Raw genomic sequence first — 13,768 nt, forward strand, 5'->3', positions numbered from 1 at the left:
GCGGTGCCGGGGGTGCGGAGCTGCCGCGCTGCGGGCCCCGGGACCGGCCGCGCCCCGCGCCACGCGCCGCCGCCCCCGCGCCTCGCGCCCGCGCGCGCCTCGTGCGGCCGCGCGGGGCGGGCGGGGAGGCGGTGCGAGCCGCGCATGCGCACCGGGCTCCACCGGGAGCGGCGGCGGCGGGGGGGGGCGCGGCAGCTCGAGTCCTTCGGCGGTGGCGGCGGCGGCGGCGACAGGAGCGGCGGCGGCGAGGGGGAGGCTGGGGGCCGCCGAGCTCCGCGGGACCGCCGCGTCGGCAGGGCGGGAGCCCGCTGGGGCGGCGGGGCCGCGCTAGGAGAGGCGCTGGGCCGGCGGCGAGCGCCCGCCGGGCGCTGAGGGCAGCGGCGGCGGCTGTTGCTGCCCGGGCGGGCGGGGGGCGACCTCCCCCCCGCCCCCCCCGGCAGCGGCGAGGGGACCCTCAGCGCAGCCCCGGCCGGAGCGTGAGGCGGGGGGCGGCCGATCGGCGGCTGCGGAGCAGCGCCCCCGCCGAGGGGGGGGAGGCGGAGGAGAAGCCGCCCCCGCTCCATGAGCGGCGCTCGCCCGCCTCGCTCTGCCCAGGGGATCCGCGGCCGTGGCCGGCTGCCGCCGCAGCAGCATGTGGAGTCCGACCGAGGAGGAGAAATACGGCGTGGGTAGGTGCCGCCACGTCCCGTCCCCCCCCCCCCTCCCCGCGACCCTCCGCAGCGGCCGGACCCCGGGGGCTGGGGGCGGCAGCTCCCTCGCCCTGGCCGCCGCCTCGCCGCCGGGGGTGGCGATGGTCGCCCCCGCGGGCTGCCCGGCAGGTGGGGAGCGCGGGGATGGCGAGGAGGGCAGGCGGCGCCCCCCGCTCCCCCGCGGGCTGTGGGAGGCTGCTGGCGGGGGAGAGCGGGCATCGCCTGCGCCTCTGCCCGCCCGCCCGCCCCGCCGGCAGCTCGCGGTTGTACCTGCGTGTGCCTTGGCTGGGGCTATTTCCGCGAGTTTTAACGCGACTGAGCAACGGGCGGCAAGAAAAAAGTAGACTTTCGGGGCCCGCGCTCGCGGCCTGATTGCACGAATAATCAGAAAACGAGTCGCTGAGCCCTTAATCTACTTAAGCGTGCGATTCCTTTTCCTCTCCGTTTTAATCTGTGTTTGTGGTGATCTTGTTTATCTGGAGTTCGGGGATGGGGAATGGCTGTGGCGCGGTGTCATTAGGGGGCGTCGGCGGTGCCCCCGCTCCCGGCGTCGGGGCCACCGGCACCGGTACCGGCGTGCCCGAGGAGCCCGGCCGGGCTCGGGCCTGGGCCCTGCTCCCGCCCCGGGCAGGGGCGGCTTCTTTCTGGACTACGAGGGCTGTTACTGTTAGTAATCCAGGGCTAGGGTGTTCGTGGTGCATTGCGTTCGCTAAAAACGGCCCGTGTGTTTCTGTAAGTGCGTAGTATTGTTATTTTTCGTTTGTGGCAAATCGGATTTTACTGTCGTCTTGAATCGTGTTTGCTCTAATTTGAGAGATCATCGTTGGTGGCTTTTTAAAATTTGACCGTGCAATAATTTCTGGTAAGAGCGGAAATGTTATGCCTAATGAGATGGAAGGAAGACACAGACTTTCCCTAACTTCACCTTTGCTTATTTTGATTTTTTTTATTTAAACTGTTGACTTGTGTAATAATAAAATTAAGTAACTAATCAGGGCAGATACTACCTAAGTGCTTCATTAAATTTATAGTTATCAGTTCATATCGATTTTTAAGTTCCACAGTGCAGAGCGATCAATTCCTGCAGATATTTTAAAAATATAAACAAACTTGCTACAGAGATCTGTTGACCTGTACTGTTCAAGTGGGATTTTGACAGTTGACTTGTGAGCAATTAAAAGCCTTAATGCCACTAATATTTCCAACGCAGTTTGAGCATGTAGTCAACAAACAACAAAATCTATCAGTACTTTTCGTTAATTTTTCATCCTGTGCAACAAATGTTTTGCTTGCTACTTTTCACACATCTTCATAATGCATAGAAGAAGTAAGGAGTTCACTTCTGATTAAAAAAATCAAATACCATGCTTTAGGTGAGAACCTCCAAGTGTAGGGCAGTATGCACAAGTGGCATAAAATACCACAAGAAAGTCATTACTTACAGTATTGTTGCTACGTTTGTCAGTCACTGGGAGTATGTAAAGTTAAGAAGCTTCTTTGAATCTCAGCTGCATGTTCAGAGAATATGAAGCATCCAGACTTGCGCATACCTTAGCTGTTGGTGAAAGGCCACCTCTGTTGTCCTAGTACTAAACTTGCTGGTATAATTGTAATAGATGCTTTAGAGAAAAATTACTAATTTTTCAAGTCTTGTTGGTTTTCCTGTTCTGTTTACGTAGTCATTTTTCTTTGCTGCGTTGCACAGTTTGATATTCAGAGTTTTGTTTGTTTGTGTTTGGCCCATCTTCTCAAATAAGGAAATATGTATGCTACCTTGATTGAAAAGTAGGTGAACTATTTTTTTTTTTTTTTTATGCAGACGTATGATAGGAAAAGATAAGAAATCTGCATTCAGGTTGTAAACAAGTCTAGAAGAGGCATCTGTAAGAGAGTAGTGAATGAAAACAAGTGTTATTTCAATGAATATTCTGTAGTTTTAAGAATATTCTTGTGATGTTGATGTTTCTTTTTCAGATGACGCACATGTAGGTAGGTCTGAGGTAATGGCTAAGCCTTAAGAATTTTGGTGATCTCTAGGCAAGTTTTTTTATTCTTGGGTAGTTTTAATTACTTTTCCTGTAATTGAAATCGGTTGATAATCCTCTGGAGAGGGACAATAGGTGAAAAATGCTGCTTATGTCTAGAGTTTAGTTATAATGAGAGGGGAGAGAAGTACTAGTTTTTCAGAAGTAGATCTGTCACTGCTGAAGTGCTCATTTTTGTATGTTTTGGAGAAACTAGTCTATAGAAGGGTAGATGTATGGTTCCACTGTTAGGAAGTGCACTAGCAAAAAAAAAAAGGGGGAAAAAAACCTTTTTTTTTTTTTTTCATGATGTAAGTTATCCTGATTTCACAAATTAAAGAATATATGCAAAAATAATTTTCTTGGCATGAGTTGCTGGTATGAGGTTATACCTTGAGCATTAGTAGTTTGTTTTTGACTAATGCCTATCCAAAAAAACCCTGTGTTTTCTCTGTGCTCTTGTTAAACCATGAAAAGTTTTTGATGTGCCCTTGGATTAAGGCAGTGGACTTTATGTCCCTCTCAATGTAAGTTGGGTGGGAAAAAAACCAGTTATTTCTGCAACTGGTATACCACAAAGAGCTTTCTGGTGAAATGGAAGGGTATGTCTGGGCATCCAGGCCCTGTACATACCTGTTCATGTGTATCAAGGAAAATATCATATAAAGTAGTTAATTCTGACACTGTTCTCTTTGCTGAAAGTAAATTGTGATCTGTGTTGTCTTCTTAGCTAGGCAGTTGACTCAGAGATGATAATTTATAGAAACTGTTCCTTCAGAAAGACACCACGTTCTCTTTCAACATGTGGGTATAGAAGAGCTTTGTATTCTGCACTGGCTTTCAAAGAGTTTAAGACAAAGACACTTCCTAATTGCTTGCTGGAAACCCTTTACAGATGCCCCTTTACACCTACAGAGGCTCTTGACTGCAAGAGAACAAGTTAAACTTACTGATGTGAATGTCCGTGACTTTTTGGTGGTTCTGAATTTCTCTTTGTTTGTCTAGCTCCAGTGAAGTTTTCACTGCTTACAGTTGTAGAATGCTATTGTCTTGCTCAGTTCCTCATACAAGATATTGTATACTTCTGCAACAAAGATATTAAAAGATTGCTCGGGATATTTCTAAATAAATAAACACTCCCCTAACAACACTGAAGATCTTCCTTGATTGTATTTCTCAGCTACTATAGCAACTACCCGGTAGCTGTTGTGAATAGTTCCCTTCTGTTCTATTTAGAAATACTTATGTTCAGTGGCTCTGATCATAACTACACTTTTAAAACTTTAGACTCACTGTTGAAAGGCAAGGATTTCTTCCACAGATGCTTAAGATGACCAGTTATGAAAACAATTAGTGAGATTTCCAAACCGATTATTGAAGATAACTAGCTCTCTGGCCCTCTAGTGTTTTAATATTTTTAAAACAGCCTCTGTCTCTAAGAAAATATTTATTAAAGTGATCTGATTAGTTACATTAGTCTTCTAAAGCAAGTATTAAATAATAATGAATTAAAAGAAAAAGCAAAGCAGAGAAAACTTTAGTAAATAATTAAAATTTGGCAAATCTGTGAATTGATTATGCATTTCATTAGGCTGTCGGGTTATGCAGCTTTATTTTTGTGCAAGGAGCACGTTTAGGTGGTTCTCCAGAAAGCTGGGGTTTCCTTGTGGGGTGTTTTTTCTGTTGTTTTAATGTACTTTGTATGGATGACCATATTAAATATGTATGTATTAAATCATGGAGAAGGAAAACCTGCCTGCATAAACAGCACCTGTTCTTAGTTTATTCAGAGAATTAGTGTTAAAATCTGTTGTTTCATTTAAAATGAATTTTTAATCTTTATTTTCAGCATTTAATTGGTAACAATGAAAAATAAATCTATAATCACAAAGACATATAACTAATATTTCCTTTGCCCCTACTAAGAAGGGATGGAGCGTCATAATGTCCTATTTACAGTTCTGTACTGCAGCTTCTGCTTTTTGATCAGTATCTTGATTCCCCCCCCCCCCCCCCCCCCCCGTCACTAAACCTTGGCTTGCACCTTTCCTGATTCATATTTGGAAAAACAGGACTGCAAAACTTATAAGAAGTCTGCCTTCCCTCACCAAGTCTCTTGGCATACTACTCTGTTCTTACCTGTTTACATAGAAGGCAGCTGCTAAATGAAGGAGTGAGTGCTTTGAGTTGATTGATATTGCAGTTTGTATCACCGAAGCAGTTTGTTACAGATTTAAAATGAAAAGTTTCAGAGAGATAGAAAAAAGTCTGTTCCCCAAATTAGGAAAAAAATCCATCTTTGGTAATCCGGGAAGCAATATCAATCATTGCAAGTGGGTTCTGTGTTATGGGATGTATACTATATTTCATCTTCTCTTTTGTACCCTATTGCCAGGAACTGTAATTGTCTGGCAGCAGGAGGGGGTGACTAAGGATATTCTTCAATGATGTGTCTTGGAACCAAAGCTATATAGAGGGATCTACTTCTGAACCTTGTGTACAGTGCTGTTTTGGGAGGTGGTGGTTATACCTGGGGACTTGCTCATTAGTCAGGAAAACGAGATGATCTGTGGATTGGAGTAATTTTTACTTCAGTATTTTGCCCTTAAGGGCCTTTTTTTACCCTTAGGATTTAGGAATGAGCAAAGGAATATGTCAGTCAGCAGTCATAAAGGAAATGTATATGTGTTATTTGACTGAGTGAGAAATGAATCACACCTTGAAATGTCTCTGGAAAAGAGCAACTCCCAAGACACACCTGATTGGAGACTTTCAGTATAGATAGGAAAGTTTAGTGAGGTGTCATTTAATGTAGAGGGCAATTTTAGTTTCAGTCTAGTGTAGATCTGTATGGCTGCTGTTGCTGAGATAACTTGGAGATTAAATACACTGTTTTGTGGGAAGAGACTAATATATTTTGGCTCATTTATCTAGCCAAAAGGCATTGTGGTTACTCTTGTGAATACCTGGTCTGCAGTGCTGGATGAGAATTAGTCTGTAAGGTATTACTAGTTTGAGATCAATACCAGTTGCTCACAAATACATTTACGGGAGAAATTAGCCAAAACTTTCTAAATACAGGAGGAATGAAGCTGAGAAACAGTTTTTCACATTGTTCTCAAAGGCAAGGAATCAGATGTGTATGTTTAGCAGTTTATCGCATGGTTCGTATGGGAATGTAGGTGTGATCTTAGAGTAAGAAGTGATAGTATTGCAATATGGGTTTTAACTTTTGATGCTTTTGATGGTTTTGAGAGCAATTTTCTGCATTTATTCACAGTTATGCCATATTACATATTCAGTTAAGGCTTTCAGGGCTTCAGCTGCCTGCAAATAGGGTGGAGGCAAAAGTGGTTTCTCTCTGACCTTATTGATAGTGCAGAAAGGAAATCAGTCTAAACAGAAAATACAAAATCTTTAAGGGTTCAGGCTTTCTGTCCTCACCTAACAATACCTCTCATCCAGTAATCAGTGACATTTTATGACGAGATTTGGCAGTCTCAGGCATACATTTCCTACAGATTTAATGACAATTGGTGGCTGGGTGGGGAAGAAAGAACTTACTCAAGTTTCTGTGGATAGTAGTGCAGATAAGCAGCTATGAAAAGAATTGCTGAAGACTTGCTGAAAAGAATGGATAATAAGGTTCTATCAGGACTCCTAATACAGTTTTTTTGTTTGCTTGCTGGAGAATGTGAAGGGGAAGCTGCTGATGTGATCATGGGAGTGAACTTGAGGGGGCTTTGTAGACAGGAGTGCTCAGGAACAGGACTGGGGATAGTGAAAAGTCTGGTGGTACTGTATCCAGTTTGTCATGGGACTGTTGGTGAAATGGAAGGAATGGGAATATCAGTTGGTAGGAAACTAGGCTTTTCATATTTATTGAAGGAACAAGTTATTTTGCTTTCTTTTCATGCGGCAGATATCAATTACAATTAAAAATGGTATATGACAACATGCCTTGAATGTACCTCGTTCTTGGAAAATGTAGGTGATTCTTTGATGTTCCTTCCCTATTTGTATGCTTTAGGTTTAAATTCATTGTCAAGCCTGTAGGACAGGAAGGGAGATTCTTCAGAGTGAAATTAGTGAGGAGAATTTAAAGTAATTTCTCTTTTTAACAATTTAAGGCATAGGAAGTTGGTGTGTGAGTATGGGGTGATGGTGCAGTCTGTGGTTTGCAGTTCTATGTAGGAGGGAGAGTGGAAAGTTCATATTTTTATTAATCCTTATGAAAGTAGCTTTCTTACTTAGTTTACAGTCAATGGCATAGCTCAGCTGGACTTGAGTCTCACTATCTTGCAAAGTCTTTCTTTTCAGCAATTCCGTACTTAAAAAGTCAGACCCCAATATAAACATCAGGGAAACATGAAGAACTGTTACCAGAACTTGTGATCTAGAAAATTCTCTACCACGTACTTCGTGGCATTTAAAAGCCCAAAAAAGGGGATAATTGGGAATGAAGAGTTCTTTGTCTTCATATGCACAGTGACATGTGGATACACAAGCTTTTCTGATGAGTGTGTAAAATAATTATTTGGAACATAGTTCTTATATGGAAGAGCTGTAAATGCCTGATCACCTCCAACAACTAGTGTTACTTACTGGTGGCCGTACACATTTCATAGATTTGTTCTTCTGAGTAATGGAAGCCCTTTTTGGATGTGGATGTGAAAACACTGACCAAAAAATGGAGTCTTTGGAAGACTATTCGGTTGTTAAGAGGCTGATGCAACTTTTTCTCCTGCTTCAGAGAAATTTTTGTTAATTTGTATAGTGAATTAAGTTAATTGTGTTCTTCTCTGTTGTGATATTCACTGAGGAAGAGGCTAAGGGGAGCACACAGTAGGATCTTGGTTCAAAACCAGTTGCAATTGACAGCAGTCATTCTACTGATTGTTTTTAAGTTATGAATCCGCCTTAACACCGCTATATTTTACTCTTTTCTTTGTCCTGTTTCAAAACCTGTATGTTCACTGAACCTCAAGGCAAAGAGCCAAAATATCTTAATCAAGTGACTGATGTTAAAATCAAACCTCCATTCAGATTTTTGCGTGTCAAAATGAACTTTATGATCTCTTCTGAATCATGAAAGCATCTCTTAAGGTTTTTTTTAAGCTGTAATTCCTTCCTCTTAAACATATTTTTGTGTGTGTTTAAACGAGTCTTTAGTCAAAACTTGCTGAAGGTATTATTAGAAGGACTGGTAACTGGGTTTGAGGAGACTTAAGTGCTTTCCAGTATAGTTGTGAGGTGATTACTTATTACATGGATAAGACTTCCCTCTTGTCCCATTTCAGCATTTGACTACATTTTCTTTTCTTGAGTCTTTCTGGATATTAAACCTTAAGAAAAGCTTATGACAAGTGGTGCCAGCTAACTCTTGGTGATTAAAAGTAGGTCATTCTGCTTCCAGAGGTAAGCTGATACCAGTTACTCTCTGAAACAAAAATAAAGGTTTGTCTAGACATTATGGTGTAAGAAAGCTTATGCGCTAAATGCTTTTAGTGTTGGCAGTAGGTAGTTGATGGAGTGGTGAATTATTTTATTTTCTTTATTTTGAATATGTCTGTGAGCTACCTAGCATGGGAGAGTGTAGTTCAGTGTGCTTTGACAGGTGGCTTACTGTTCTAGAAATCTCTTGTTTCTGTGTATTTGAACAGCAGAGGCCTCTATCTTTCTTCAAAATGTGTTTATGAATGAGATATTTGTGCCAGCTGTGAATTTAGTTATACTTGCCCTTTTGGTTTTCTGATCTTGATAAATGAAGCCTCACATACATGTCAGAGAAACCCAGAAGAACTGTTAAACAGAAACCAGTTGAAAGCGATATATAACTTTTTACAGGTCTGTTTGGGTATTGGGTTGCATAAAGTGCTTTGTCTTGCTGGGGTTTGTGGTCCACCTGAACAAGCAAAGGTAGCAGAAAGCCTCTCGCAGAAGAATATCATAGACAGCATTAAATAGTCCCTGTAGGGAGTGATATGCATGTTTCCAGTAACTGGGTCTGGATCTGGGAGGGTAGGAGATGTTTCTATTTCACCTATCTCTTCCTTTGTAGAGAAGAATGCCTATGGAAATGTCTGCGTAAAGCTGCCCACTTCACCTAGGCACATGTTCTCATTTATGTAATTTTAGGTATATATGGCTATATTATATACATTGACAGAGAGTGTAGGCAGAAGTGAAAAAGTGTCAGCCAGTGTGGGATAAATAATCCAAAAATATATGAGTTATTGTAAAAGATGGTTATTGAAAACTGTGGTTTGAACTTTGTGTCTTTCTGTTTTTTCTCTCTAAATGCTTATAAACTGAATGATAGCTTGCTTTATCAATTTTTGGTAAAACAAACAGGAACAAACAGGCGACAGTCTAGTTTTGCTGTGTTTGGTGAAGCAGGATCAACATTTTTGAAATAATCTTGCCCTGCCATCTGCTATAACACACTGTACAAAATGGCGCTGCGTGCTACCTGTGCACCTGGCCTCGCATGAGGAGAGACCAGGTAAATCATCTACGTGCCTGTGTTTCTGTTTAAACCTCATATTGACTGGCCGTTCCTCTGGCAATGACTTGTTAGTGTGGGAAGAGCTGGCCTGGGGCACAGACTGGCCAGTTCTGAGCTGAGGTGCTTGGGCCTGCTGTCTGCTGAGCACGCAGCTAAGCATCCGCTTGGAACAGCTTGTGCTGCTGCTGTCAGTGGTACTCCCTCATCGCTCTGTCATGCGCACGGCTATTTGCAGCTATCCGTTCTGCCCGCTTGCTGCTCTGTTGCAGCCTTTCTGAGCACGTTGATCTGATTGGAATGATAAACAAAGTTGCCCTGCTGTGTTGGTTTTTGTGTTTTTGTTTTTGTTTTTTTTTTTTTTTTTTTCCTCTCTGATAAGTATTTCATTATCTCTGTGGTCCAAGGGTTTTTACCCCAAGGAAGATGGCTTTTGAAGCATTGGTCTTGCAGAAAAAGTCTCTTTTGTCCCTGGGGAAGTAGAGGTAGAAATAGGCTTCTCTCTCTAACTTTCTTCATCACAGCAAGACTGTAAAACGCAACTTCTGATTTTGGGTTTTTTTCAGTTCTGGAGTGACTACATTTCAAGTTGCTGGCACAAGACAGTATTCTTTTAATAACGAAATAAAGTGCTAATTATTTCAATCTGGGTGGAGGATGCCGTAAGAGAAAAAGAGGATTTTCCCAATGTTTCAGATTATGTTGATAGCAATAAATAATGTATGTTTGCTGAAGTAAAGATTAGAAGAGGTAAAAAATTTTCAGGTCTCATGGAAGAAAAAGTGTCTTCAATAATGTCAGACAAATATTTCATTTTTCAGTATTTTAGTAGCAAATAGTTTACCAAAAAGGTCAAAATTCTCATGTGTGGGTTGAAAGGTTTCTTAGCAGTCTTGTAAGCCATCTTTAGATGTCCACAAAAAGTTCTTGTGTGGTACACAGTATAGGCTAAAATACAAAGTTTTCAACTAAGATGTAGGAGCTGGTATACTGATAAATGCACTTTTAAAAATTTGCCCTATTCTACCCTTCCTGCTCTTCCTAGGAAATGTGCAGTGACCGTAAATGCCAAGGCAACTAGCATGTTATGAACTTACTTAGCATTAGATGGAAGGACTAAAAGTCTCTGATATAGTCAGTGTAAAATGGGATAGGATGTAAAACGCTGTGGGATGATACCTATGTTTTTGCACGTGTGAACGTGAATCAGTGGTGCTGTCTTGTCACTAGCTGCCTGCCAGGCTGCGTTCCTGTGTAACCAGGACGTTGATGGAAGTGATAATCTTCTCCTTTGGGGAATCACTCTTGGGGCTGCATCTAGAGCACTGTATCTCTCAGTACAAGGGGTGAGGTTAGGAGATCGTTAGGAGGCACATGATGAGAGAGGAGAGTCTGTGAGATCTAGGGTGGTACAACCTTTAGAAGAGGAGGATAAGAAGGGGTCTAGTTTGTGGTTAGCTACTTTTTAGGGATTTATAGAGGAGGCAGGGCCAGACACTTCTCAGGGTTCCACAGTTGAAGGGGAGCAGTGGTGGCAAATTACAGTAAGGGATGTTGATTTCCACAATGCATATGGTGAGGCACTGGCAAAGGTTGCCTGGAGAGGTGGTGCAGTCTCTATCCTCCAGGATGTTCAAAACGACTGGTTTCTCATCTTGCTTCCCAATCTTCAACAGTAAAGTGTAGCCATTTATGGCTCACATTTGCAGCTTGTGGAAAGCAGTGCAGAATGACTCCCAGCTCCTCTGTGCAGAGGTATGGTCAGTGGCATGGTCAGTGTTTTGCTCCTCTTTGCAAGTTAGGTATTGGAAAGAGGGAAGAAGGTTTCAGAAACAGCCTTCATCTTTGCTTAAAATGGAGAGGAAGAAACTGCTGCATTTACTTCCTGCATAGAGGGAATGATGTATGGGTGAGGGACTTCTGTGCTCAGACTGGAAGTTGAATGAACTGACAACTGATTTACAGGAAGGGGATGGGTAACTAGGATAGATGCTTGCAAAGCTGGAAGCTCAAAACCAGTTCCTTAATATACCTAAGGTAGTGGACAACGCTGGGGTCTTTTGGTCTGTTTCTTCAATTCTACCTCGTGCCACCAGGACGCGCAAAACTATTTTAAACCCCTCATGATTTTTGAGCCTAATCTCTATTTTTATCTTGGAGGTAGGGGAAGGATGCTAGCAATAATTCACTTTGCTAGTGAATGATCACCTTTCTTCTCGGGCATCTGTTTCTTTTTTTACATGAATATTTTCATAGTGATGGTATGACTCAGTAGAAAGAGGCGGTGTTGCTAGGCAGCAGTTCGAGCACTTTGCAGATGCCATGTGATGGCAGTAAGCTGCCTTGTAATAATCCATTGGTGGCAGTGTTCCTGGCTGAGGTTCTGTATTGCACAAAGAAAGAAGCATCTCTGACAGGAGCAGATGCTGCCTAGCAACTGCCACTGCTCCCCAACCAGCCTGAAATACCTTCACTTAATTGTAGTGTAATATACAGAACCTTAAGTATAGCAGAGTGCTTTTCTTTCTGAAATATATTTTTCTTCCTCGAGGTTTTGCACAAAACTTCATAAAGACCATTAATAAGGTCAAAAAATTCTTTAGCCCTCTTTAAATCACATCTTTTGTTTAATCCCTGCTCTTCGATTGTAATGTTTGGATGGCTTTTAATCAGCTTTTGATAATCTTTTTTTTTTTTTTTTTCCCCCTGTGTGTATGTATTACATTAGTGCCTGGCAATTCCAATCGGATTATAGACCTGTTCTGTGTTGTGTGTACCAGTATATTCTACAAGAAATGCCTCTTGCTGCGAGAATCTTGTGTTTTATCTGGGTAGGGGTTTTTTCTAAGGTGTAATTGGCTATGTCCTCTCCTTCATACCTAAAATTCTTCATACTGTCCATTTGCTTAAACAGCAGAATGTTTTGGAAGTACTAGACCTGTTTTTGTTCCGTTTTCTTTTGTAAACGTGGTTGCTGAGTGTGTCCTGAACTCACAGATAAATTTGCATGTCTAAAAGTCATTTCTGGAAAATAATTGAAACCCTCACCCACAATCCGTTAAATACTTGGAAGGTATTCTGTGGAGGTGAAAACATTCTTCTAGGTATTTGTAGAATAAAATGAAAATGTTTTCATTTTAGTTTCCTTGTGTTTCTGCTCCCTTGTCAAGTATCATCAAAGTCTAATAGTGCAATTTACGAAGCTGCCAGGTTTAATAAAGCAGTACCACAAAAATTTAATCATATTGGCCTTTAATTTTGTAAGAAGATGTGGAGGTTTTTTCCTTCATAAACTATTTTTTTTATCTTTTAAGTTATTAAACCCACATTTTTCAGTTTGCAAGAACTATTCCTTTTTGCTGGAAAAAGGTTTGTAGTTCTGAGAGAGGCTCAGACTGGAAGGTACATGGTGTTTTGGAAAGTATTAATTTTTTGCTGCCTGTAGGCGTGATTGTGCAACAGAGTTGCCTCACAAAAAGGTAAAGCTAAATCTTGACTCTTAGCTGTCTTTTCCTCTGCGTGGTAACTTGTATCAGTGTTGGGTTTTTCTTGCGCAGTCATATTGCTGTGGCTTTGAGACTTTTCCCTGTCTGCCATATGTGAATACAAAGAATTCACAGCTGTCACACTTCTTGGAGAAGACATTATTAAGAAAAGGTAGTTTGGAAGATTCTAAAACCGTAAATACTGTGGAGCAGAAGAATAGAAATTGGTTGTTCATTCTTTTTATTTTAATACAATTCCCAGAGGTCATTCATTGGTGATGCAGCATCTGAACAACTGAAAAATGCTTTCTGTACGCATAAGTGAAGCGTGGAGTTCTGGGGTGATGTGGATGTTGAAAGTTGATGTGGTTCAAAAACATGTGGGTGGCTCTGTAGAAGAGAAAGCATAGAAAGTGATATTAAGTACATATGTAAAATTTATGCTAATGAAGACTTCAGGAAGTCCCAATCCACAGATGGCTCAAGTTGGGGCAAGCCACATCCTTGCCCTATTTATTCTGTTACTCTTTCTTCACCTCCTTGTTTTAGCCTCTGTTAGGGAAAAGGTACTGGCTTTAGAGCCATCTTTGGACTTCACTACAGTGACTCTGAAGCCTTTATCTGGGTATTACAGGGAAGAAAATAGAGTTCATCTTAGCTATTAAAACTAGCTTATACTGTTTGATACTAGGCACTTTTAATAGATGGATTAATATGAAAAAGCATTTTAAGGAAAGATACATGCTTGTCATAACACTAATTTATCAGTCTGAGATAATTACATTATTTTCTTAGAGAGTAATCAATATCAATCAATCTGAGGCTCAGGGATTGGCTTATATTCCATGCTAACTAGTAAAAGTGATAACTAGTAGTAGTTGAATATGAAATTTAAGAGCTTGTTTTATGTGTTTACCTAAAGTAAACACGAACACCAAATTCTTAGCTGGTGTGATAGCAGCGTGAGTGTAAATATGGTTATGTGTTACAAAGCATAAATTGCACCATCAGAAAACTTCAGAACTTTGACATTTGTAGCACAGAACACAATTCAGTGTCTTCTCA

General features: G+C 41.9%; 1 protein-coding gene across 10 annotated transcripts in view; it reads left to right on the forward strand.

Moving 5' to 3' along the window:
* Nucleotides 1–231: 231 nt before the first annotated feature.
* DOCK3 (dedicator of cytokinesis 3) overlaps nt 232–13,768 on the forward strand; it is a 222,402-nt gene continuing 208,865 nt past the window's right edge. For all 10 annotated transcript variants that reach the window (XM_074913853.1, XM_074913859.1, XM_074913854.1 and 7 more), the window contains exon 1: nt 232–668. In XM_074913853.1, coding sequence (XP_074769954.1) covers nt 632–668 — 37 coding nt within the window. In that variant the 5' untranslated portion in view covers nt 232–631. The remainder of the gene's footprint in view (nt 669–13,768) is intronic.

The sequence above is a fragment of the Athene noctua genome, chromosome 10 (genome assembly GCF_965140245.1).
Source record: "Athene noctua chromosome 10, bAthNoc1.hap1.1, whole genome shotgun sequence".
Taxonomy (NCBI): domain Eukaryota; kingdom Metazoa; phylum Chordata; class Aves; order Strigiformes; family Strigidae; genus Athene; species Athene noctua.